General features: G+C 40.6%; 2 protein-coding genes across 4 annotated transcripts in view; one reads left to right on the forward strand and one right to left on the reverse strand.

Moving 5' to 3' along the window:
• Positions 1-5082, reverse strand: part of arhgap29a (Rho GTPase activating protein 29a) — a 32976-nt gene extending 27894 nt beyond the window's left edge. Inside the window, exons 1-2 of the mRNA XM_085286510.1 lie at positions 4826-5082; positions 3349-3742 (exon numbers count right to left, since the gene is read on the reverse strand). Of these exons, the coding sequence (XP_085142636.1) occupies positions 3349-3616 (268 nt within the window). The 5' untranslated portion in view covers positions 3617-3742; positions 4826-5082. The remainder of the gene's footprint in view (positions 1-3348; positions 3743-4825) is intronic.
• A 4542-nt stretch (positions 5083-9624) lies between these two features.
• prkdc (protein kinase, DNA-activated, catalytic subunit) overlaps positions 9625-23396 on the forward strand; it is a 31402-nt gene continuing 17630 nt past the window's right edge. For 2 of the 3 annotated variants that reach the window (XM_085286506.1, XM_085286507.1), the window contains exons 1-39: positions 9625-9921; positions 10639-10715; positions 10795-10899; positions 11074-11148; positions 11337-11445; positions 11545-11657; positions 11782-11881; positions 11953-12008; positions 12086-12116; positions 12195-12352; positions 12497-12643; positions 12942-13106; positions 13199-13367; positions 13497-13546; positions 13662-13778; positions 14121-14270; positions 14451-14560; positions 14807-14966; positions 15165-15251; positions 15386-15505; positions 16250-16409; positions 16499-16608; positions 16889-16976; positions 17101-17264; positions 17577-17729; positions 19050-19157; positions 19293-19519; positions 19646-19740; positions 20035-20137; positions 20365-20498; positions 20688-20918; positions 21045-21271; positions 21366-21574; positions 21703-21835; positions 21952-22110; positions 22278-22481; positions 22593-22781; positions 22940-23044; positions 23141-23308. In XM_085286506.1, coding sequence (XP_085142632.1) covers positions 9759-9921; positions 10639-10715; positions 10795-10899; positions 11074-11148; positions 11337-11445; positions 11545-11657; positions 11782-11881; positions 11953-12008; positions 12086-12116; positions 12195-12352; positions 12497-12643; positions 12942-13106; positions 13199-13367; positions 13497-13546; positions 13662-13778; positions 14121-14270; positions 14451-14560; positions 14807-14966; positions 15165-15251; positions 15386-15505; positions 16250-16409; positions 16499-16608; positions 16889-16976; positions 17101-17264; positions 17577-17729; positions 19050-19157; positions 19293-19519; positions 19646-19740; positions 20035-20137; positions 20365-20498; positions 20688-20918; positions 21045-21271; positions 21366-21574; positions 21703-21835; positions 21952-22110; positions 22278-22481; positions 22593-22781; positions 22940-23044; positions 23141-23308 — 5229 coding nt within the window. In that variant the 5' untranslated portion in view covers positions 9625-9758. Of the gene's footprint in view, positions 9922-10638; positions 10716-10794; positions 10900-11073; positions 11149-11336; positions 11446-11544; positions 11658-11781; positions 11882-11952; positions 12009-12085; positions 12117-12194; positions 12353-12496; positions 12644-12941; positions 13107-13198; positions 13368-13496; positions 13547-13661; positions 13779-14120; positions 14271-14450; positions 14561-14806; positions 14967-15164; positions 15252-15385; positions 15506-15611; positions 15789-16249; positions 16410-16498; positions 16609-16888; positions 16977-17100; positions 17265-17576; positions 17730-19049; positions 19158-19292; positions 19520-19645; positions 19741-20034; positions 20138-20364; positions 20499-20687; positions 20919-21044; positions 21272-21365; positions 21575-21702; positions 21836-21951; positions 22111-22277; positions 22482-22592; positions 22782-22939; positions 23045-23140; positions 23309-23396 lie in introns of those variants that run through there. The other variant, XM_085286508.1, reaches the window with a different exon arrangement.

Raw genomic sequence — 23396 nt, forward strand, 5'->3', positions numbered from 1 at the left:
CCAGACAACTAGAAAAGCATCAGAATTACACGATTTACTCACTGTGCTCGGGTCTTTTCCCTGGTTTTTCTTATTCATCTCCTCCCTGAAAAGCCCTGCTGGTTTTACACAGCAACAGCACAACTACATTGAAAAAGCTCAAATCAAAGCTGTCTGTATGCAGACGGACTGCTTGTTTAGTCTGCCACCATCTTTAAATTCAGTGGATTTGGAAAGTAGTTAAGCCGACAGCAGCTGTCCACATCTCTCATTCTATCAGCAACACCTGCGATGTGCAGGAATGAGGCTAAATTGAACATTTTAAAGCTTTTGTTGCTATTTAGCTTCTACATAAAATATAAGTCCATTAACAAACCATATTATAGTCTTAAATATTACACTAACCGGCTTTATTATGGTTGAGTGAAAACACAAAACTGGGCCAGTAAATGTCTGAATGACCTACACTGAATGGTTTGCTTAGTGTTGCAGTTTTCCTTATTGCGCAGCTGACACATGAAATTGGCCACGATCCTCCTCGGTACTCACAACAACAGCGATGGCACACCTATCGTATCAGGATAGGCACTCCCTCACCTCTAAAATAGACGATGAGAAGCGACAGTCTGTTGCTTGGAGTTTGTTATTTGTTGTAAGAAGACACATTAGGGGCTAAATAGTTGCTTGACAAATCATATGATGGAAAGACTCTACTTACAGCTGTACGCAAATGCCATGAGGGCAAACTCCACAGCTCATCTGCAAAACAATATGTCAAAATAACAATCCCCTCCATCCAATTACTAACAAGTCTTTCACAAGCAACCACTGGACAAAGTCACGCCCCCAAAAGTATCTGTCACACTGTGAATATGACATGTTGTCAACATTGACCCAACAGCAATCCAGGAGGATAAACAGATTTCTCTTAGCAAAAGACAATTCAGACATGCGTCACTGACCCACAACTCAAGAGGCACTAAGTACTAATCACCATTTAAGGTTGATGTGCATTGCCAGAAAAATAAAACACAGGCTGAGAAAAGCCCCTGTGGGATCAGTCCTGCGGTCAGCAGCTATTCTGGACTTGGGAAAGAATCGTTTCTGCAAAAAGTTGCCAGTTAGCAGAAGCATGATAGTCTGGAGATGCCTCCTGGGACAATGAGTGTCAGACTCACATCAGTGACTGTGAATACAGGCAGTGTTACAGGCTACAGGGGCTCTGAGCTGACTGTCGCTCGTCACTCTGTGTCGTTAAAAAAAAAAGGAGGGTTCCCTCCAGTTTCAGCAAGCGCTGGGGGTAATGAGAGGTTGCCTCTATTGTGAAGCACCACAGAAACAATATGGCCATAAATTTTGGGGGTGGGGTGGGAGGAGGCCTTGAGGTGTTAAATCAAACCCAATCCGAGCACAAGTCAGCGACTTCCAACAATCTGTTAGCGCACTCCCTTAATGCCCTGAAGCCCTAAACCTTAACAATGACACGACAAGCAAAAACCACCCTGATACAATCAAGATAAAGACTTATTTCCTGAATCAGTACATATTGCCAAGTTTGGTAGCCTCTCTGTAAGACCCTGCCCCGTGCTTGCATGGGTTCACGATGTAACAATCAGCCTTTAAACATTACTTCTAACTCTACCTTTTGCTTGAGCCGCGATCGACTTTTTTGCCACTTCCCCCAGTAGCGGGCAGATCCATTTTCTGCATCGTAATCTGCCCCGTTTTCCCCAAATCTGCCCTTTCCTGTACTTAGCCAAAATAAGCCTTTCAATGGGGATACTCACAAGCTTTGCAATCACGTGTTGGGATCTCAACGACTACACTGGCATGACGGAGCCTGTGCTTACTAGACCTGTAAATGATGTGCAGTTACATAGGCAACGACTGTAATTAGCATTAGGAGACAAACAGAGATTACAAACCGGTTTCTTAACCCCAGTAACCAAAGGCAAAAATATCTACAATGACAGCTATGCAACCGTGATCCACAGCGAGAACCTGCGCTAGCACTCTATGTATTGACTTTGATATATTAAATCTGCTATTAAACTAAATGAAAACACAACTGTCTGTTGATTACACTCGACCAAGTCGTCAATCATAGAAAATGTGACGCGGTAAAGGCTTCAAGGTATATTTCCTAAATAAAGTCTCCTCCTGCCCCCATAAAACTGGAGACGTCAGTCGCTCGCACATGATGATTTACTGCTTTGATCTGCGGCGTGCTGACGGGTCGCTGAAAAGTCTCTCAAGCTGCCCAGCCGGGTCAAGCACCTTTGCTGACCTTTGCTGAAAAAAAACCCAAAAAAAACCACTGGGATTCCTTTTTCCTAAAGCTTGAGTGTCATGGCAGTGCTAATGGGGGGAAAAGGGGACAGCCCCACCACCATATGTACCTTGACCTCATCTTAATAAGACCTGGGGATTAACAAATCTGGGTCTCATCCAAAAGCTAATGCACAACGTACCAAAGCAGGAATGGCGTAAACCTCAGTCCAGACCTTACTTCCCTGTAGATTGGTAACTGTCTAAAGGAAACGCATTAATAACTGGCTTAGTATTCCATCTAAATTCCTTACTGTCAGTATAGCCCAGCTGGAATGCTGCTGCTGTTGTTTTGGGGGGGGGTTTGTATCACGTTTAAAACAGATCAGAGCGGCGCCAACTTTTTATTCAATTCTCACTGTGTATTTTGTCTGAGACCAATTAAAACACATTATTTTCTACTTTACAGGAAAGATAAGAGCCATAGTGAAAGTGAGATAAGGCAGGTTCACTGACTGTGCAGTCAAGGCCGGGACATGACAAAAACAGGTAAATAGGGTCCGGACTGTGTCCTCTGCGGTGACAGCAAAAGTATGTGCACAAGAGCGGACCGGCAGCTACATTCAGCAATAAATCGCCGTTCCAACACTACTCAGCACTTCTGTGTCGTGAGAAGCCCGGCGTTTAAAGACCAATCAAGTGTTTTGGTTTTTTTATGACTGAAACAGAATAATAAAAAAGCAGAGGAGGTGTGCAGTGTTTAGTTAAGAAACAGGCAAACATTGCTAATACATGGAAGTACTCATTGGTGTAATTTGTTGAAAAAGCCCACATCCACAGCAGGCACACTGTTGTGGAAACAAACCACTCACAGTTACCCCCAAAGACACTCTCATAACAGCAGAAAGAGTCCAGATTAAGCGAGCCTTCTGATGCGTGTACACCTAATATGGTAACTAATGTGGTAATAATAACTGAACTGTTCGTTATTATCTATTGTTTAGTCAGGAGAGTGTTTGTGTCACTTTTAATCAGCTGTAGATTTTTTAAAGGTGGTGGCACATGTGCCGTGATGATTGCATTCTCTTGTTTCTAACATACCTTTGGAGTTGAACACCTCTTTGAGTTGCAGAAGCACGTCAGCAAACTTGCGCACGTCGCTGACCAGCTGCATGATGTAGTTTGGGTCGGAGGCGAGGACATCTGGGTTGTCCAAGCTCACCGAACCGCTCTTGGAGGCTCTGGCAGGTCCTGCTGAACTCATGCTGGAGCTGGAGAGTCGGGAAATACCCAGAGAGAGTTTGGTTCCACCACCACCACCACCGCCCGATCCTCCGCCAGAACTTTGGCGCAGCATGGCAGCAAGCATGCCTTTATGGTCCAGTGGCCCTCGGGCCTGATGCCTGGTGTCCTTCAGATCAGCTCTGTTCTCAAACTAAAAACAGCACCCCAGCAGGGATGAAGAGCACTCCACAGAGAGAGAAGGTGTCTAATCCTGAAACATGAAATTACAATAAGATGAAATTACAAAGCTTTTCCACAACTTCAATACAACCACATGTGAAATCAGAGAGGACATAAACTTTTAACAGCAACATGTACAACAAGACTATTTTTCATCCAGCTTTGCCACTGCTAGAAATCTTTTACTGATAATCAGCATACTCAGAAATCATATCAGGCATTTGTTGATACTCAACAGGTGGATTTTCCACGTTTTCTATGGCACTGGCAATCGTGACAGTCTGCAGTGAGCATGAAATGGTCAATATGTACAGTTCGCAAGCAGTGTGGTGCTTTGAACAATGTGGAAAACTGCTGTGATGTGAATTCATCGAAATAATCTGCATTTTCACGCAGTAATTATTTAATTTACAACATTTACAGCACAGAACATAATGTGACAGAGACCACCAAACTACAGATTACTACTGCTATTACTACAATGTACTGACTAGTGTAGCGTTTCTGCACGTTTGGCGCATTACCACATTCAACACAGCAGTCATGAAATGTTAACGTTCAAATCTGTAGCTATAATGTTATATACAGCCCTGTGTATAGTGTTATGAATCTAAAAATGACGTTTCAAGTTAATTTTAAACAGCGGGGCGATTTTTGACTTGTTGCTAACTCAAATAAAGGCCAGATTTAATCCTCGTTAAAGTCAGTGAAACATTATGACAGAGTGGGTGATTCGGCGTCCATAAATCTAAACTAGCAACACTCTGATCATAAAATATCATCTTTTGCTGCCTTCTCCGAGCCAGCCCGCGGCCACCATTTGAGTTTAGCTGAGCAGAATGACTGGAAGAGAAAAGTGAAGTTCAGCATAAACTCATTCATCTTTCGTGGTAAAGAGACTTTGTGTTTGTGTCGTAAAGTTCGTTATCCAACAATAAAGTAAAAAAAAGATAAGCACGAAGTTCGCGTGGATCTAAATAAAAGAACTGCGACTTAACCCGCACTTTTTATTCACTTCTCTATCCTATTTTGTTAGCTTGAAGCATTTACCAGCACACATATTCTACAGTAGAAACTCAAAAAAAGTTCTAATCTATCAAATAAAATCACATACCTGCCGTTAAGTCCTGAAACATTGCAGCCCGAAAAATCCTGAAGCGAAAAAGTGTCCGATGGGCAGCATTAAAAACACATAAATTAATCCACAGACACCGCTCTGTCCTTATCTTCACAGCTGTGTCCCAAACCCTCCGGCGTCCGCCTCAGCCCCTCCGTGTTCCGTCAGCTCTTCTCTCCATGTGATGTAAACTGGAGCTCGGTTAGGGTGTGTGTGTGTGACCTCACTGGCATTTTTGTGGTCTCTCCCTTAACAACAGGTGTCTGGAGTTTTAAAGTGAAAAGCACACCAAACTAGAAGGCTGAACCTTCCGGTCATTCCTTTCAAAATAAAGGCGTAACTTCAAACACCATATGTTCTATTCTTGTTTTATAAAAACTGCCACCGCTAGGGGCGCTGTGATGCCGGACGGGGAGGTCTATTTAATGAGTGACTTCACCTGACTCAGGCTCAGGTGCTGCGCTGAATTTTTGCTTCTATTTTTATCAGAAAGCCTTGGGAAGAAGTAAGTTAAGTATTAAATTGAAGGTAAACAGTGTATAAATGAAACTTTTTTACCAGTGATGTGATGACTTTAAATGATAAATAGTTTGGACATTATGATAACAGTATGGTGATTTTAACATCATGATCACTTTGCGGTTACAAAACATGTAACAAGGTGCCTGGTGCTAAGCTCTCAGAAAAGCAAGAGTGATTAAACCTTTATTCTGAAAATAAAACTATCTATTCCAACCGATTTGACATTTTCTGACAAAACTATTTTTGAAATGCCATTCATAGGTCACTGGTTCTAAAATAAAGTAAACACTGAGTATAGGTTAATTGACTCCTTTGCTGATTACTGTATATGGTGTATATACAGGCATGCATGCAGGCAGCAAAGATTTCACTGACTTCGCCTGGATTGCTTATGTAAATGTACTTCTACAGCAAATCTGTATGGCAGACACATTCGGTTTGCACTAGTTTCCCATTTGCAATTTGTTTTTCTTGGATCAGGACGTTTTTTGGACATGGGACATTCCTTTGGGAAAGGCACACCACTCTGTGTCCTTTTAAAGGAGAAGAATGAGTGGGAACTGTGCTTGCAGGACACGGACAAGCTTTCTAAACTAATGCCTGGTGACTTTTAAAATCAGTACCCAGATGATAATAATTATATATTTAAAAGTAATAACTGTTTGCTTTTTTTGGAGGGGGGGGTTAGTACAGCCTACCCATAAGGTCGATTGTCCCCATGAACTTGATAGTTGTTTAGATCTAATGACTCTGAATAGAAATGGGGCTGTTGGTGGATACATTTTGATTTTTACAAACTGCTCTTAGGTGCTGAGTCATTTGCGTCATGGATACTTGTTTTGCCCTCATGAGATTTCCTACAAGGACAAATAATCATAGATCTCTAGATGAACATCCCTGGAAAATCTTTACACATCAAGTCAGCTATCTGACAATATAAAATAAGCCCTGCTTTTATTTCCCACAAACCAAACATTACTTTCATCTGTTAATCAAACGTTCTTACTTTGGATGTGAGTACGTTTCCGATGTATACAGTAAAACGGGACAGGAGGAAAAAAAAGCATATCAGCACTGAAAATATCCTTCGCTTGCGACCTCAGTTATATATTACATATGACTGAATGAATTACTGTACTTGTGCTTGCAGCGGGATGCCGATTGGTCTACCAAATGGTCCTGAGAGTCATTGCCTTTTTTCACACCTTGGCTCAGGTGATGTCTCAGATGATAAATAACAGGTCAACAACCCTCAAGTCCACTCCCAAGGGGGACAAGGGGACTTGTGTGTTGGTCCATATTCAATAAATCTGAATTTGTCGTGGGGAAATACAACAGTTGGGGTTTAGAAGAGCCACAATACTGTGAAATCAGTCTGTGTTTGGCTGCATGTGTATGGATGTGAGTCTCCTGTGTTACGTGGTATGACATACAATAAAAGTAATACAGTAACAGCCCAGGTCTGAGTGTCAATACTGTATGTGTGTTAAAGAATAAAAAGCTTCAAATTACAGCATTGATTGTTTAAATAGTGCTTATTGATACTCAGTGGCCATAAAGAAGGGCTCGACCCAACCCTCTTTCATCCTGTCACTCGTATCAATGAGTGCTAAAGATAAGGAACAAAATAAGCTCTTAGCTTTTTTTAATCTCTTGACACAAATGTAATGTGAGCACATGTGACTGACCAGGTTAGACGTCTATAGTGAGCCTTCAGGCTGACACAGACACTTTGATAATAACAGGGTCACCAGTGTGGGTTCCTGCTCTCCTCACTATGAAACACTCTCACATTGTCTGTGGTTCATTTTTCACTCTGGTTATGGTCTATATAACTAAGCAGGTGTTGACGCGTCAACAGTAAGTCAGTTACTGAGTGACGGTCATACTGGCTGGATGGATGCAGAGTGCAGTGTTAATGCCGTCGCTCAGCTGGTCAGTAGCAGAATTCTTAGGAAACTAATCTGACAGAGGTTGAATGATATTCTGATGCTGTGCAGTGGACTGAACTTTAAAACATTTTTCTTACTGTTTCACTTGTTTTAAGCTCCCCGTCAGTAGATGATTGAAAAATCAGTTTCTCAGGTCACTCTCTATCGCACTGGGATATAGAGCATTGCCTAGGGCCAATCACAAACCACAAGACCCACAGAGCCTTTGAGACAGTCAGGCACAATGTGACCTCTGTGGCCCATAACAATATCAAACATCAGTTTCAAAAAAAGAAAGAGAAACCCCACCCTCGTGTCTCAAAAATGTGGAATGTTGCCACTTAAGCTAGTTGTTTTATGAGCCTTTTGCCAACACACACACACACACACACACACACACACACACACACACACACACACACACACACACACACACACTACTGATGGGTGTAATATCATTGGTATTCACTGCCCTCTAGTGGTGAAATTGAGGATCCCATTTAAATCCTGTGATACTTCTGCTAAATACTTTTACATGACATTTACCAGAATACATAATCATGATCAATATTTGTTCTCTGGTACACATATTTACTGAGTAAGTGTTTTTAATGTAAATTTGAGATATTTTCAATGCTAATTATTTATATTATAAACTCTGTACAGTCAGAACTGATTTCTTTAGAGGTATCATTCTTGATGTTGTCTGTCCACTTTTGATTTTCCCTCTACATTTCACCTTTAAAAACTATTTACTTTTACTTTTCCTTGCTTGGTATCATTCTTTTCAGCACAACCTCACGTGTCTGAATTTACAGTCAAGTTTTACATTTTGACTTACTGTATTAATGCAATCAATAACATGCCACACAAATTATTTGTGCCACTTCAAAAAATTATTTGTCCCCTTTAAAGGAGAACATCACAGCCTGATACCTGCAGGTCTGACAGCAGCAGGTGTATCACTGCTCCTGTTTCTATCTGGAGACAGCAGTCACCTCATTGTTCTGGCACACAACACTAAACTATCCACAACACTACACACTAACTACACAAGACAACACATTCACTACACACTCCAAACACGGCAAACGTCACAAATCTCTCACGTCTCAAAACTCGCTCTCTCTCTTTTTCTGCTGTCTTTCTTTCTTTCTGTCTCTCTCTCTCGCAGTCACTCCTAAAACCTCCCTCTCTTCCTAAACTACCAAATGTCATGTTGCCATATAATTTTTTGATTGGTCGACATGGTGCATTTTTCCACCAACACAAACGGGCAGTTATTTGTTTTGTTTTTTGGGGGTCATAAGCAGAGAGTGCTTGCTAGCGCTGTCCTTAGACAGTAAACCTACGAAACTGCTGCTGCTACTACTGCACATTCACCCAGTGTATATACACTATATGTCTGTATATATATAATGTTCTTCCTCTACACCCCCCCCCCAATTTTTGCACATGTCGAGGAGCGTGTCAGGCTACATTTCACTGTGTGTTATACTTGTATAACTATGCATGTGACAAATAAAGAACCTTGAACTTGAACTTGAAACTATTGAGGAGAAAACACGCCTACGTGGCCTATCAACACAATTTAAAAACTGGTATATATCACCTTGTTGCTTTGTCATCTTAAAGTGGTCATGTGCTTGGCTTACCACGACTACTTTATTCTTCCTCAGTCAAACTGCAGCAGTCATGCGAATGTTTGACTGAGGTCTGTGGATATAAGAATATAGGTTAATAAGTTAAGAATATAAGTTATTTTCCTGAAATGTATTTCTCTGTTTTCTGTCTAGTCCAAAGCAAACAGAACAGCATTAAAAAATGTTTAAAAAAAGTATTTCAAGATAAATTCTTTACTAGTTAATTATGTAAAGCATATTATGACCACTAGAGGTCAGTGTTTCGCGTATGACGTAGCGTTAAAGCAGACACAATAATATCGGTACGTTTCCGGTAATTACCTCAAAGTAAACCCTAAGTAACGATTAAACGCATTAATTCCAAGGTAGATATAAATAGAAAATAAAAATAGAAAAAAGAATAGATTTATACTTTTGTCGCTTTTCTAATGTGCAAATATTTGTAGTGTTTGATCCGGTAGAGACCTTCAAAATAAATCTTACAAAATTAAAATTTCACAAGTAGATAAATGAAACTACAGTGAAATTCTTCTCGAAATAGTAACGTCTGTTTACAGTGTAATATTACCCCTGTCACTTTATAGGCATTAAATATACACTCGGTCACCCTGTGTACCATTTTTATTTTCGGGGCCTTTATTTTGAAACACACGCAGCTTACATGCTATTGTGATTCTTCCTGATGCGAAGGATTTGGGACTGAATGGCTGTGTGCTGACAGTCTGAAATGTTCAGTGTTTAGCTAGTTAGAAGAACACGTGTTCTCTGTTTGCGGGCTTACCAGATAAATCCACATCTATTTTGCTAATGCTAGTTTAAGCCATCACTCCAGCTATGTCTTCCCACAGCAGCGCTGCAGGAGGAATCCAAGGGCTGCTTCTGAAACTTCACGAATCACTTTCGGACGAAGACACTAGAGCGGCAGCTTTAAAATCTCACGATATTATCGGTGATCTGGTACAGGAGTGCATGGTAACAGCAACCGAGAATGAACTCGGTAAGACAAAAACGCCATTAAACGCTCGCTTTACTGTCCGTCCCAACCTCCCTTAACAATACGGCAATTTTATCTTTCTGGGGCTTCTGTTGCAGATCATCGTCAAATCTATTGAAAGATAAGGGTTTTGGGGTTTTTTTTAGATGGTACTGATGTGTTCGTCGTGCAGACAATATTCATTAGTAACATCGATAACTTTTTTTAATCAATCAATTTGATGCAAGCTCTTCCGCCAAAACTGGTGGGAGGTAACGTTCAGTCGAAACACAACAAAGAAGAACACACGTGATTCTTTGATGATAAGGAAAGTTTCAAGGTGCATTACAGCTTAAATGCAAATATTTATTGTTGAAGAAATAATAGTAATAACGGTTTTAAATGTTATAAAAGCACAAAAAATCAGTAGTTTTGCAGCACAGATCAGAAGTCTGCAGGATGTCGATGCAACCACAGATTCCCTCCATTGCTCTTTATTCCTCAGGGGGGGCTTTAACTCTTTTGTTCCAACAGTACACAACACAGATCGCTAATATTACTAGAAAACAAGCGCAATGTTAAACCCTGGTCATCTGTCAGCATCCTACCAAAGTTTAACAACCATGTTTGTCCCAGTACCTGCTCTGTTGGTCTGTAGCAGAACATTTAAAATTGCACAGATGAAAAAAGTACTAAGATTTCTTAATCCGTCTTTTTTTTATCTTTTTTTATGGCATCCAGCACTGCAGACATCTTTATTGTTCTCGGAAGACTATGGGTTGCTTACCTTCCTCAAGAAGTCCCTGGCTTTGGATGAGGTGGGTTTCTCGAACTATAGTAAACAACTATGTAAGTAAGTGTTAAGTTCTCCTGTTGGCTGATATATCTGTTTTCCAGCTGCGGGACACTCGGATTGAAATCCTGTTTTTTTTGGAGAAGTTCTTGGACAAAGTCTCACCAACGCTCAAAGGTTGGGAAAAGACTTACGCCACTGACATAAGAGTAAGTATTCTTTTCCATTATTTATTTATTTTTTTTACATGTCTTTATTGTGTGTTACATGGTAAAGACAGGGCTGTGACCGGTGAGAGGACAGGTATAACTACATCAGCACTGTTACTAGTACAGATTTGCTTTTATATGTGTAAATGTTTTGGTAATTCTGTGCCTTTTAAGGACACATGCATCATCGTGTACACAAAAGACAAAGGAGCCAAATGCAGGACCCCAGTGCTGGAGCTCCTTATTAAGGTTGGTTTCTAGTTAGACTCCAGGAACTGCCCTCAGACCTGAGGAAGAGATCCATTAAAAACAGATTTTTAAATTCCTGTGATCTTGCAATGTTTGTTCTTTAATGGACTTTAGAATTTAAAAGATTTAAAACTGGACTTTTACTTTTGTTCTTCTTAAAGATCATCCTTGTTAATGTGTCTCATTAGGTTCTCCAAACTACAAAGGCTTCCAGTGTTGCTGCAAACTTTAGAATCACAAAAATATTTGACAAATATTACAGCGAGCTGTGTGAGAAGAGCAGACTGCCAGATTCAGGCGAGTGCCACTTTAATAAAAAAAAAGGAAGTAAAAAAGATGAAAAGGGTTTCGATTAATTTATTCATTTATGATTATTATTTGTTACCTTTTTTATAGTCCTTGGAAAAGTCTATGAGTTGCTGGGAGTTCTTGCAGAAGTTCATCCCAGTGAGATGGTCAACAGCTCAGACAAACTCTACAGGGCTTACCTAGGAGAACTGAAAGATCAGGTACGGAGCATTCATACAGAAGAATGATGGAAAAGTTGTGATTAACTAAAGGCTAAAAGAAAACAAAAAAAGACTGTCTGATGAGCATGACAGCACCAGCTGGTTTCATCTTTGTTTTTTGCAGATGACCTCTTCAACAAAGGAACCCAAGCTTTTAGTGGTTGCTGGATGTCTGAGAGGAATCACTGCCCTAATGGTCAACTTCACTAAAACCATGGAAGAAGGTGAGTGCTCACCTGTTTCAGCTTAGATTCATAAGAACTATTTATTACTTGTAATTGTTCCTGATTTGCAGACCCAGCAACATCCAAGGAAATCTTTCAGTACACCTTAAAGTCAATCAGTCCCCAGGTAATTCAGAGAGTGCATTTTCATCAATATTTAACATTTTTGTTATGTTTCTATAAACTTTATCTTTTTTTATACAGATGGACATGACTCGATATGCAGTCACGTTTGGTAAGTCTTGTGATTTCTTGGCAAACTAATGATAAAACTTTTAAAAAGTAATCTTTCGTTGATCTGTTTCTTTAACAGCCGGCCTCAGGTTGCTCGCCAGACATGCCTCCCAATTCAGCAGCTGCCTCATGGACCACTACAAACCTTTATTTGAAGTCATGTCCAAACTCTGTGGACACATCAATGGGGAAATGAAGAAGACGAGTTACTATGCACTTGAGGCCTTCCTCAAACAGGTGAAACACTTCAAGTCATAGCTGCAAAGGCACAGCCGGACTAACCTTGGATACACGCTAAATAAAATCAGTGGCATGTCTCTGCACATGCATGCTGAGGTTAAGAGTCTAAATATTTTGATGCTTTTTGTGATTATTTGTCAGGTTGCATTGTTGGTGGCTGACAATATCGAGGAGCATAAAACCAAGCTGAAGTTCTTCATGCAGAAGTTCTGCAGCATCATTAAGACCATGGACTCGACATACAAAGAGCTGTCGATTGCCATACGAGGATATGGATTCTTTGCAGCGGTACGTCTGTCTCCTGTGATAGCTGTAGTAAATGCAAATCATTTGAGTAACAAGTAGATAAAGTCTGTCCATATGAATGAATTGTTGTAAACTAAAACAGATCTGTACATTGCTTTCAAATAGTCAGTTGTTCCCGGTTGTAGGGTATGCTTAAAACGGACTTGTGTGCACCGAGGCCCAGTGTGAGATAGATATGGATTATTTTGAACTGTGAATCATGCAAAGCTACTCTGATGGAGTCCAACACAATATGGCTCGAAATGAGTGTTTCTTTTTTGTTTCTTTGTTTTTTTTATAGCCATGCAAGAAGGTTTGCCCCCAGGACGTAGACTTGATGTACACCGAGCTGATTCAGCGCTGTAAGCAGATGTACCTGACAGAGTCCGACGGGGAGGATGACAGCTTCTACCAGCTGCCCAGCTTTCTGGACTCGATAGCCAGTGTTCTTATTCACCTGGACAAGGTATATATTCTGTTGCAGTTTACTTTGACGTTAAGTTAAATAACAGCAAATAACGTTGGACTGTAATCTCCTGTTTGTTTCAATGACCCCAGATTCCAGAGGTATATACACCACTGCTAGAGCGCCTCCTTGTGGTGCAGATCGACAGCTTTCCTCAGTACAGCGAGAGAATGCAGATTGCTTGCACCAGGTCCATCCTTAAGGTGCTTGTGGCCATCGCTTCTAAAGGACCCGTTCTATGGAGTTTCATTAGCTCTGTGGGTGAGTGGATCATGAGCACACTGGACCTGCTTCAAACACCCTTAACCCTTTATTAACGTCTGTTATTTATTCATGGCTGTTTAAATGCTTCACTGGAGGACAGGACACTTATCTTTGCCTCTTTTTCAGTTCACCAAGGCTTGATCCGCGTCTGCTCAAAACCCCTCACTCTTTCTGAGGTCAGACTTTTCTTTTTACACAAATGTGTACAGTTTGTAATAAGTTGAAGGCTTTTTTGGTGTGGAATTATTTCCTTATTGTTCTAATAAAGTACATTTCTCCATCATCTTGCAGGACACATCGAGCAGTTCCTCTGAGTCTTCCCAAGTTCGCACTGGGAAGTGGAAAGTTCCAGCTAGTCACGACTACCTTTCTCTGTATAAAAACCTTTTAGACTGCGATCGGTTGAAGGTACATTTATGTTCTTACTTGCCTGTTAAAATGCATATTACACATTACATATTATTTAGCTGTGTAATCTTGAAACAGCATTTACATATCTATAGAAAAGTCTATGTTCTGCTGTTAAACTGCAAGGAGTCTTTAAAGTCAGTAGCTAAAATTATGCAGACGTCCTTTGAAGGCCTCATGTGTTCACTGTTTTTAATATTCAGGTGTAGTTGATCCTGACATATGTTCTATGTGCTCTCAATGGTTAAAAACATGCTTTGTGGCTGGAAAATGTCATAAATGAAAAGCCATTTGGAAAGCAGCGCATTTCATTCACTTCCTCACTTGTGCCGTCCTCTGCAGGATTCAGGTTTTTTGGATGGAGCGTTTGAAAGTCAGAATGCAGCTCTCGGGTCTTTGAGCCGTCTCCTGTATGACGAGTTGGTGAAGTCGATTCTGCGTATCGTGGAAAAACTGGACTTGTCGGTGCAAAAAGTAACAACAGGAGAGGAGGTAGGGTCTCACGCTAATGTTACGTTTTTATGTATTTTTCTTCATTGACCCATATATGGGAGTTGACAGATGCACAGGGTATTTTTATTAGCATCAGTTTAAACAGAGCACATTTAGTTTTTCAAAAGCGTTTCTGCTGGTTGACCTTCATCACCTGCCACTTATCTCTGTGTTGACCAGGCTCCAGATGATGCAGCCCACATCCTGCCCTCGTCCGACCCCACTGCTCACCTGCTCCCCAATAAGGTCAAAGACTTCACCGCCTTTATCAATCTGGTGGACTTCTGCAGGTAACTGAGACAGAACTTTCCACTTTTTCCACATGGGAGCGGAACTGTGTGGGATTCTTTTTATATGTGCTTTCCCCACTAGTGTGAATTTGGCCAAGTACAGCTGATCTATGCATTTTTTTATGCCCCAGTTTCCACTGTCTTCCACCTTGGACACTGGTTTACATCACATTATAATATAAGAAACAGCCACCCATATTTTGTTTCACAACTGGAGTGAAAACTATTTTTCCCCTGCTTCCACAGTGAGTTGTTGCTGAATAAACACATGGAGTATTTTCACTCTTGGATGTATCCCCTAAGTCATGAGCTCATCCTCCACTCCATAAGAAATCCTCTTGTCAGTGGCTTTTACAAGCTGCTTTCTGTCACCATGAAAATTGCCAAGAGAATAAAGTACTACCAGGTAGGTTTTTTATTTTTGGGATATTTGAAAAATGAATTTTGCCAGCTGCTCATGAAGCAAGAATATCAAGTTGTTTCATCATGTCTTATAAGTCGAATAAATTTGTTTATCATTAAGATTCTATGTAGCCGGTGAGGCTTGTTCATCGTAAGTGTTTCCATTAAATACATAATATAATACATATCTGCCTTTGAACAGGGAGTTGGACTGAGAAACTCGACATCCCCCCAGAGTGACTCGGTGAAAACTGCTTGTTTTGCACTCTTCTCCAAGTTTGGAAAAGAGGTAGCTTCTCATTACAGCGCTTTTGCAGGAATGTTGTAAACATGCTTTCTGCTACTATAAAGTGAAATAGAGCTGTACTGTGGAATTTAAAGTGTATGTTTTTATGTATTTATGTGACATTTTTTTCTGGCTAGGTGTGTGTCAGAATGAAGCAGTACAAAGATGAGCTCCTGGCATCCTGCTTGACTTTTGTCCTCTCATTGCACCACAACATTGTAGCTCTGGACATCAAGGCCTATTGTCCTGCTCTTGAGGTGGGATTCTTTTTTTTTTTTTCTTTTTTTTTTTGCTCCATGATATATTTCTAATGATATATTTCTGTGCAAAAACGCTAATGTACACTAATGTTCCGCTGCAGTGATAGTTGAGAGGCTGTAGGAATATTCAGAACTAGCTTAATTACAAAACAAACAAATAACCAGTTGAGTATAAATCTCAACCCAGTGACATTTAACAGCAGGTGCCCAAGTATGTGCAACTACAAGCAAAGTACTTAGCAAGCTAGCTGTCAGGCAAACGTTAGCTAAAATGTATCAGGTAAATTGGTTGCTAAAAATGGTTATTTACTATAAAATATCGGAAAATTTTAGATAAATATTTTGAATATGTTTATTAAATAGTAGTTATTAGTGTCAACAATTGAATATATGCTGAATTAATAAATGTAATAATAAAAGCTAAACAGTTAGCCTAGCTAGCTAACAATAATGGCTAAATTATTGAATAGCTTGGCTTTTTTTTGGCTCTAAACTGCTTTTAGAGCCACTTTTTTATTAAGAAAATGAAAATAAATGAATTAATAAAAGCCAGTTTGCCTTTGCACCTTGTTTAATGGTGTGAGTAAGTTTTCTATATTTCCCTGATAGGGCTAAGAGGATAAACAACCAAAGTGGGAAAGCTCTGGTTTAATTTTTCTTTTCATTAATTGTAATTTTTACCATTTGTGCTACCTGATTCTGAAGACTTATACGTCTGTGTGTACTTGTAAATGGGTCTAGACTGCTCTGAAATTAGGCCTGAGCCACATTCCTTTGGCCAACGCAGCCTTAGATGCTCTTGAGGACTGGTCCTCACACATTCCTCTGAAGACGATGCAGCCCTGCTACACCAGTGTCCTTCCTATTCTGGACGGATACCTGAAAACCTCCTCCACTGACAGTAAGAAGGATGATAGCTGAGCTAAATCACAGCTGGTCAGTTGGACATATCATAAACAAAAAGTGTAAATCTGTTGTTGTTTACTTTAGACAAAGATGAGAGCAACTGGGAGGTGATATCGTCTTTGTCTTCAAAAAGTGACAGAGGATACAGCAGGGTGATGAGCAGGCTTCTGAAGAAATCCGACCAGCTTTCTATGGTAATTGATTAGAAGCAACTTGCTCATGCAATACTCATAATAAAGGAGAAGTCTCATTGTTATAACAAAAACTCCTAATTAAGACGTTTCTGTTTTTATTTATGTGTCAACCACCATATCAGTTGTAGTCACTACACAGCCAGATTAATGCACAATTCAGTGTTATTGGGTGTTTCCATTTTTTGTACAAATGCAAAACACAACAGTCACGATCAATAACATTGAACTACTTTTTATTTAGCAACGAGTCCAAAAACTTAATATTAACCTTTGTTTGTAGGAAGATGCTCCTCTTGTCAAGGTGAGGCTGAGGGTAGTGAAGCTACTCGGTCACTTGGGAGGAAAGTTAAATAGAAACCTTGTAACTGGTAAGGATCTCTAAAACCAACCCTTTTTAAAGTTTTTTTTTTTTTTAAATATTCTACTCTATTTTACATCGATTTGTTATTGTGATGTATTTCTGTTACCATAAGCCTCTGCTCTGGCATTTAGTGGTCTCCTCAGAAGAAATGATGAAGAAATTTGTGTCTTGGGATACTGAGAAAAGACTCAGCTTTGCAGTGCCATTCAAGGACATGAAGCCGGTCATCTTCCTCGACCCATTTTTGCCTCGGATCAGTGAGCTGGCTCTTTCCACAAGTGACAGACAAACTAAAGTAAGTCCTCTAACAGTCGTTTTTGAACATGGCAAGATACTACACCCATGTTGCTCTCCGATACATCCATCGGAGTGGGAATGTGTATGAATGTTAGATTGTAAGCACTTAACAACTTAGAAAACGTGCTTGTGTGAATGGGTGTGATTGGGTGAATGAATTAGTTGTATAAAATGCTTTGAGGGCTCAGAGTAGAAAAGCACTATGTTGCCAGTCTATTTACCATCACTTGGAGTTTAAAAAAAGAAAATTCTGTGAGTCACACTTATCAACATCCACTTTGCTCAGAATTACTCCCTGTCTTTGATGTAGGTAGCAGCTTGTGAGCTGCTCCACAGCATGGTGGTCTACATGGTTGGGAAGAGTGCCCAGATGGCTGAAGGAGAGAATACATTGCCACCTATGTACAAGCTACACAAACGACTGTTTCCTGTCCTACTACGTCTGGCTTGCGATGTTGATCAGGTATTTCATTTCATCTATATGCTGACGATTGCCAGCTTTATCTACCTTTCAATCGCTTGATTGTCTTAGCGATTGCTAAGTCATGGATGACTCTAAATTTTTAAAAATTTTAATAACGTAAAACAGAAGCAATTTTTCCTCTGGTACCCCTCACCTGAAAAGTTTGGTTACTAATCTTGGGGTAACAGTCGACACTGCTGTTAGTTTTGATGGCCACATAAATGGGGTGGTGAAATCTTGATTCTATTACCTCAGATGTCTGTCAAAGGTTAAGTCTTTTCTTTCCAGACGCAACTTGGAAACTGTCATCCATGCTTTTATAACCTCACGTTGGATTACTGCAACTCCCTTTTAATGGGGGTTGGCCAGGGCACTGCAACTAGTGCAGAATGCTGCGGCATGTTTTTAAATGGTAAAAGAAAATTTGACCATATTACTCTGGTTCTGGCCGCCTTACACTGGCTTCCTATTTTAAAATCCTTTTACTGGTTTTTAAATCCTTAAATGGTCTGGCACCTGTATAATTGTCTGATCTGCTGAAGCCCTATGTCCCCCCTCGCTCATTCCAGTCAGCTGAGCAGTCCCTAAATTACGGCTGAAACTTAGATGAGACCGAGCGTTCTCTATTGTGGCCCTGAAGCTTTGCAATGATCTTCCTCTTCACGTTAAGCAATCTACATCAGTGCTGGTTTTTAAATCCAGATTAAAAACTCATTTTTATTCCCTATCCTTTGACTCAGTGGGTAACTGACACTGTTGTTTTATTGTTATTTATTTATTGTATTTATTATTCTTATTGTATTTTTTATATTTATGCTCTACAGCACTTTGGTCGGCCATGTGTCGTTTTTTTAAAGTGCTATATACATTTATGGTATGGTATTTTTTCCCCATCAAACTGTCTTAATGGTAATTGAGATGTTGGCTAATAAATCCTCTAAAGAAATCAGAGAATTTCTAAAAGATTACAAATTCTTTATGAGAGCAAAGAAAGATTTTTGGTGTGTGTTTAATGAGAAATGCATGCGCCTTTAAACAGGCAGGTGTAGCAAACACCAGCTCTGTCCTGCTGAGTGCCACCAACTGAGATTTGTCCATTTAAATAAATAAATCATGCTGAACAACATATTTACAGCTATATGGAGATGACGTGGTGGATGATCTGTACAGGCAACATAGAACATCTCATCCAAGCTACTTTATAAATTGCTGTGATAGAAATAAATAAAAAAAATTGAAGAAACAGAACTAAACATTAAGCACACTTGCTCACTGCCTTGTTTAGACCCTGACTTTTTTCTTTCTGGATTTCTTTGCTAGGTAACCAGACAGCTGTTTGAACCACTGGTTATGCAGCTCATTCACTGGTTCACAAATAACAAGAAGTTTGAGAGCCAGGACACAGTTGCTGTTCTTGAGGCCATCCTGGTAAGCGTTTGAATACTACAGTTCTAGGTTAAACACAGTTTTTGAGTCTTTTCCCTTTATTCCCTTTCCATCATTGGTCACACAGGAGCTGTTTCTCTGTAATAGTTTAAGCCTCACATGGTTTGCTCTCTTCAGGACGGCGTGGTCGACCCAATGGACAGCACTCTCAGAGACTTCTGTGGCCGCTGCATTGAAGAGTTTGTCAAATGGTCTATCAAGCAAACCACCCCCAAGCAGCAGGAGAGGAGTCCCACCAACATGAAGTCTTTGTTTAAGCGCATCTACAGCTTGGCTCTCCACCCCAATGGCTTCAAAAGACTTGGTGCTGCCTTAGCATTCAATAGCATCTACAGACAATTCAGGTGGAAAGGAATTCTGTCTGTCTACTCGCATTTTACCCTCTAAATTGTGACCATGGCCGTTAACTGGGTCCTTTGAATAAGGGATATTATGCTGTGCTGAATGCAGTCATCTGTGTCTCTCTCCAGGGAGGAAAATTCATTGGTGGAACAGTTTGTCTTCGAGGTTCTCGTCATATTTGTCGAAAGTCTGGCTCTTGCACACTCAGATGAACGATCTATGGGTAATTGTCACATCAGCATTGTAGACTGTGCACTCGGATTTTCATGTCATTATCAACCTCTCCCTCTCTCATTAAAGACAGATTATGTAAGACAATCACTCCTTAATGTGTTCTGCTTTGTAACATTTGTTAATTTATTTATGCCAGAATTTGCACAAACTGATTTATAGGAATTATATTTCAAGAAAATATGCAAAAAAGTTTGTATAGTGTGTTTTTATATTTGGTCAAATATGTTGAAGGGTATTTCTTTTAGGATTTGTGATGCTTTTCTTGCAACTCCCTCATACTCAGGTACGTTACAGCAGTGTGGCAGTGCCATTGACCATTTAAAAAGAATAATCAAACACAAGGCTCCCAGTCTCAATCACCACAATGCAAAGAGACGCATCCCAAGGTTGGTACCATGGTGAAAATGAAAATCCTTTCTACTTCTTTGCTTTTATTAAATGTGCATTCAATTTATACGTCCAATGATGTCAATTTTGCAGTATATCACATTGTGACCTAACATTGCCACTCGTCTCCATATGAAAACAAAAGAACGCTGAAAAAATTAAGGATAAAAATTAGCACATTTCAAGCAGTTTAAATATCGTTCTTTCTTTCTTGCTCTTTTTTCAGAGGCTTTCCGCCCGATGAGAAGCTGTGCCTCTCAGATGTGGTTTCATGGCTCTTGGAGCAATGTGGCCGCCCTCAGACTGAGTGTCGCCATAAATGCATGGAGCTCCTGTATGAGTTTATCCCCCTCCTCCCAGGTGAGAACCAACAGTTTAATTTTTGCAAAGGTGACCTGAAAATTTAAAATGGGCACATGCAAATTAAAAAAAGAAAACCCACTTAAAAACAATTAATTGAGATTTACAGTTTAGCATAATAACTACCCTGCTACTCTAAATGAACTTCTGCCAAACATGTCAGTAAATTCCCGAATGTGTGTGACTTAGGGAAGAAATCCCCACCTCAGTGGGTGGATGGCATGCTGAAGGATCATGGCACAGACTTTCTGATGTCACAGTTTGAGGGCGGAGGTCTCCTCTCCCAACCAACACTCAGGGACCTGACGAGCCCTTTCAGTGTCCGAGCCACGCTGCAGTGGCTGGACCTCCTGCTGGCTGTTCTGGACTGCTACAACACTTTCATCAGCCTACACATTATCAAGCCTCAGTACATTCTAAGTAAGTCTATATTTGTGCCAAAGTTTCTCCAAGTTCACTGCTCTGCGTAACATTATCAAATGAATTCTACATCAGTTTGGTAGATTCCAGTGATTCCAATTAATCTCTGCTTATTTGATGTTCAAGGCTCAAAAGACAAATCGAGGTTTCTGAAAGCTCTGCATTTCTTTCTGACGGAGCTGGCAACTCATGAACTGGTAGCAGCAGAGAGCTGTTTCCCACTTGGTGAGAAGACCTCACACTTCAGCCCAAGAGAGGTGGAGCAGTACAACTACAGCAAATGCACCATCATTGTCCGCCTGCTGGAGTTCACCACAATGATTCTTGCCAAAGGAGACAAGGAGCTTTGGAAGGTATCGCTGAATTACAAGAACTGACAATAAGTAACTTGGTGCTGATTCTTCCATTTCAAAGTTTTACTCATCATGTCCTTATTTTTATTCATAGTCTCTGGAACAAGAGTTTTTATGCTCAGTTTTTTTCGAGCTGACTGCGATGGTGGTTTGCGAGCCGTCCGCTGTAGGCTTCAACATGGCAGATGTGGAGGTAATGAAGAACCTACCAGAAGTGTGTGTTCCTCTACTGAAAGCACTGCTGGCCTCACCTTACTGCAGTCGTCTGGAAAGCAGCTTGAGGACAAAAATCTCATGTAAAAGGTTGAGTTCTCTTATTTGTTAAAGAAAGATACGTAGGGCTTTAATTTGACTCTGCAGCACTGGTGCAATTATCAAAACCACTAATGTTTTGGTTTTTTCCTCCTAAATTTCTTTAATGAACACTGTAGTGTAGAGGGCTTGTGCAACGTAGACCTGTACCATTCCAGCACTCTCAGCCACCATGACCAGATGGAAATGGTTCTGTCTTCCTGTAAGCAAATTCACAAAGCCGGCTTCCTCAGCTCCATCCTGCACAGCCAGGTATGAACATTAAATCAAAGTAAGGTTGCCTGGATATTTTATTATTTATTTATAACACGTACTGCATCATCTCTACTGAATGCACTGCCGTAAGATCTTTTTTTGTGTTCCTTAAGGATTCATCTTATGGCAAAAAACTTGGATCCCAGCTTCTAATGACGGTGTATAAAGGCATAGCACCAGGAGAAGAAAGGAAGGCACTTCCATCCTTAGACGTAAACACCAGGAGGGTTGCAGATGGTCTGCTTCAGCTTGCGTTTTCTCTCAGTCAGCAGGTCAGTGTTGCTGCTCAATCTGGTGTTAGTGAAACATCAAGTCACTGAACTAAAAAGCAAACTGGGACTGATAAGATTCCCATTTTGAGCAGTGTTGCTGTGAAGGTAACTAGTGTTTGAGGTAACAGTGCTTTCTAACATTGTGCATTATTGCTATTTCTTTGCAGAGCGAGCAGTTGGTAGATTTGCTCTTGAACACCATCATGCTTTCTGTGCCCGTGTCTGGAAGTCACAGCCACAACTTCCTGAGCTTCTCGCATGGCGAGTACTTCTACAGCCTTTTTCAGGCGACCATCAACACTGAGCTGCTGAGAAGTCTGAACACAACAGTGCCACGCCTGATGAAAGCTTCTTCCCAAAACCCCAGCATGGTACTTGTCATTTTTAGTTAGTTTACGATAAAACTGTAACCACGGGCATCTGAAGACGGATAACTTCTTGTTTTCTCATTACAAACTTTATTTTTATTTCCTGGTGTTCAGGTGAGCGTGTTGCTGAATGGCATGCTGGACCACAGCTTTAAAGAACGATCGGTGAGGAAGACTCAGGGGAAGCAGCTGGTTGAAGAGGTGCTAAAACGATGGATGAGCCTGCAGTCATGGTGGGAGGGAGATTCTTCCACCCCAGAGAGCAAAACTGCCATCCTCCTGCTGCTCTCCAAGCTTCTGCAGGTATCAGGAGGATCAAATTACTGCTGTCTGCCCCCTGCTAAAAAGCCATAAACTAAAACTGTGAAAATATGTTAAGACCTTTGTAATAGTAATAGTGCAGATATATTGGTGTTTCTTTTCATTTTAGTTCATTTTATTGAATTTCTCTCTCTGAACAGATTGACTCCTCTGTCTGCTCCGATATAAAACATGAAGCATTCAGACAGGTGTTTTCCACTTTCACTGTGCTGCTGGTTGACATGAATCTGCCGCTGAATCTCAAGGTAGTAACAGATTTTATTTAAGTTACGGGACAGTTTTATGTATTAAGTTATTTTCTAGTCGGTGAAACTTTATGCTGAACTCAATCAATTTTTCAGAGCCAGGCTCTGCTGGTGTTGCCCTTCTTCACAACACTCCCAGAAGAGCCACTAGCTGAGCTGCAGGTAGCGCTCGACACCCTGGTGGCTTCACATTTCCCCATGCAGTCTGATGAGTTTGCTAAGGGCTCCCTTCATCGCAACAACTACATGGACTGTGTCCGAAAGGTAAACAGTGGGATTTAGAAAGTAGTAGTAGTGTGCGTGCCTGCGTGAAATACCCTTTGATCTGACTACAAAAGATTGGTTATACATG

The sequence above is a fragment of the Mchenga conophoros genome, linkage group LG9, assembly GCF_057382185.1.
Source record: "Mchenga conophoros isolate Kocher_MC1m ecotype Shallow Benthic linkage group LG9, M_conophoros_male_GT1.1, whole genome shotgun sequence".
NCBI classification, from domain to species: domain Eukaryota; kingdom Metazoa; phylum Chordata; class Actinopteri; order Cichliformes; family Cichlidae; genus Mchenga; species Mchenga conophoros.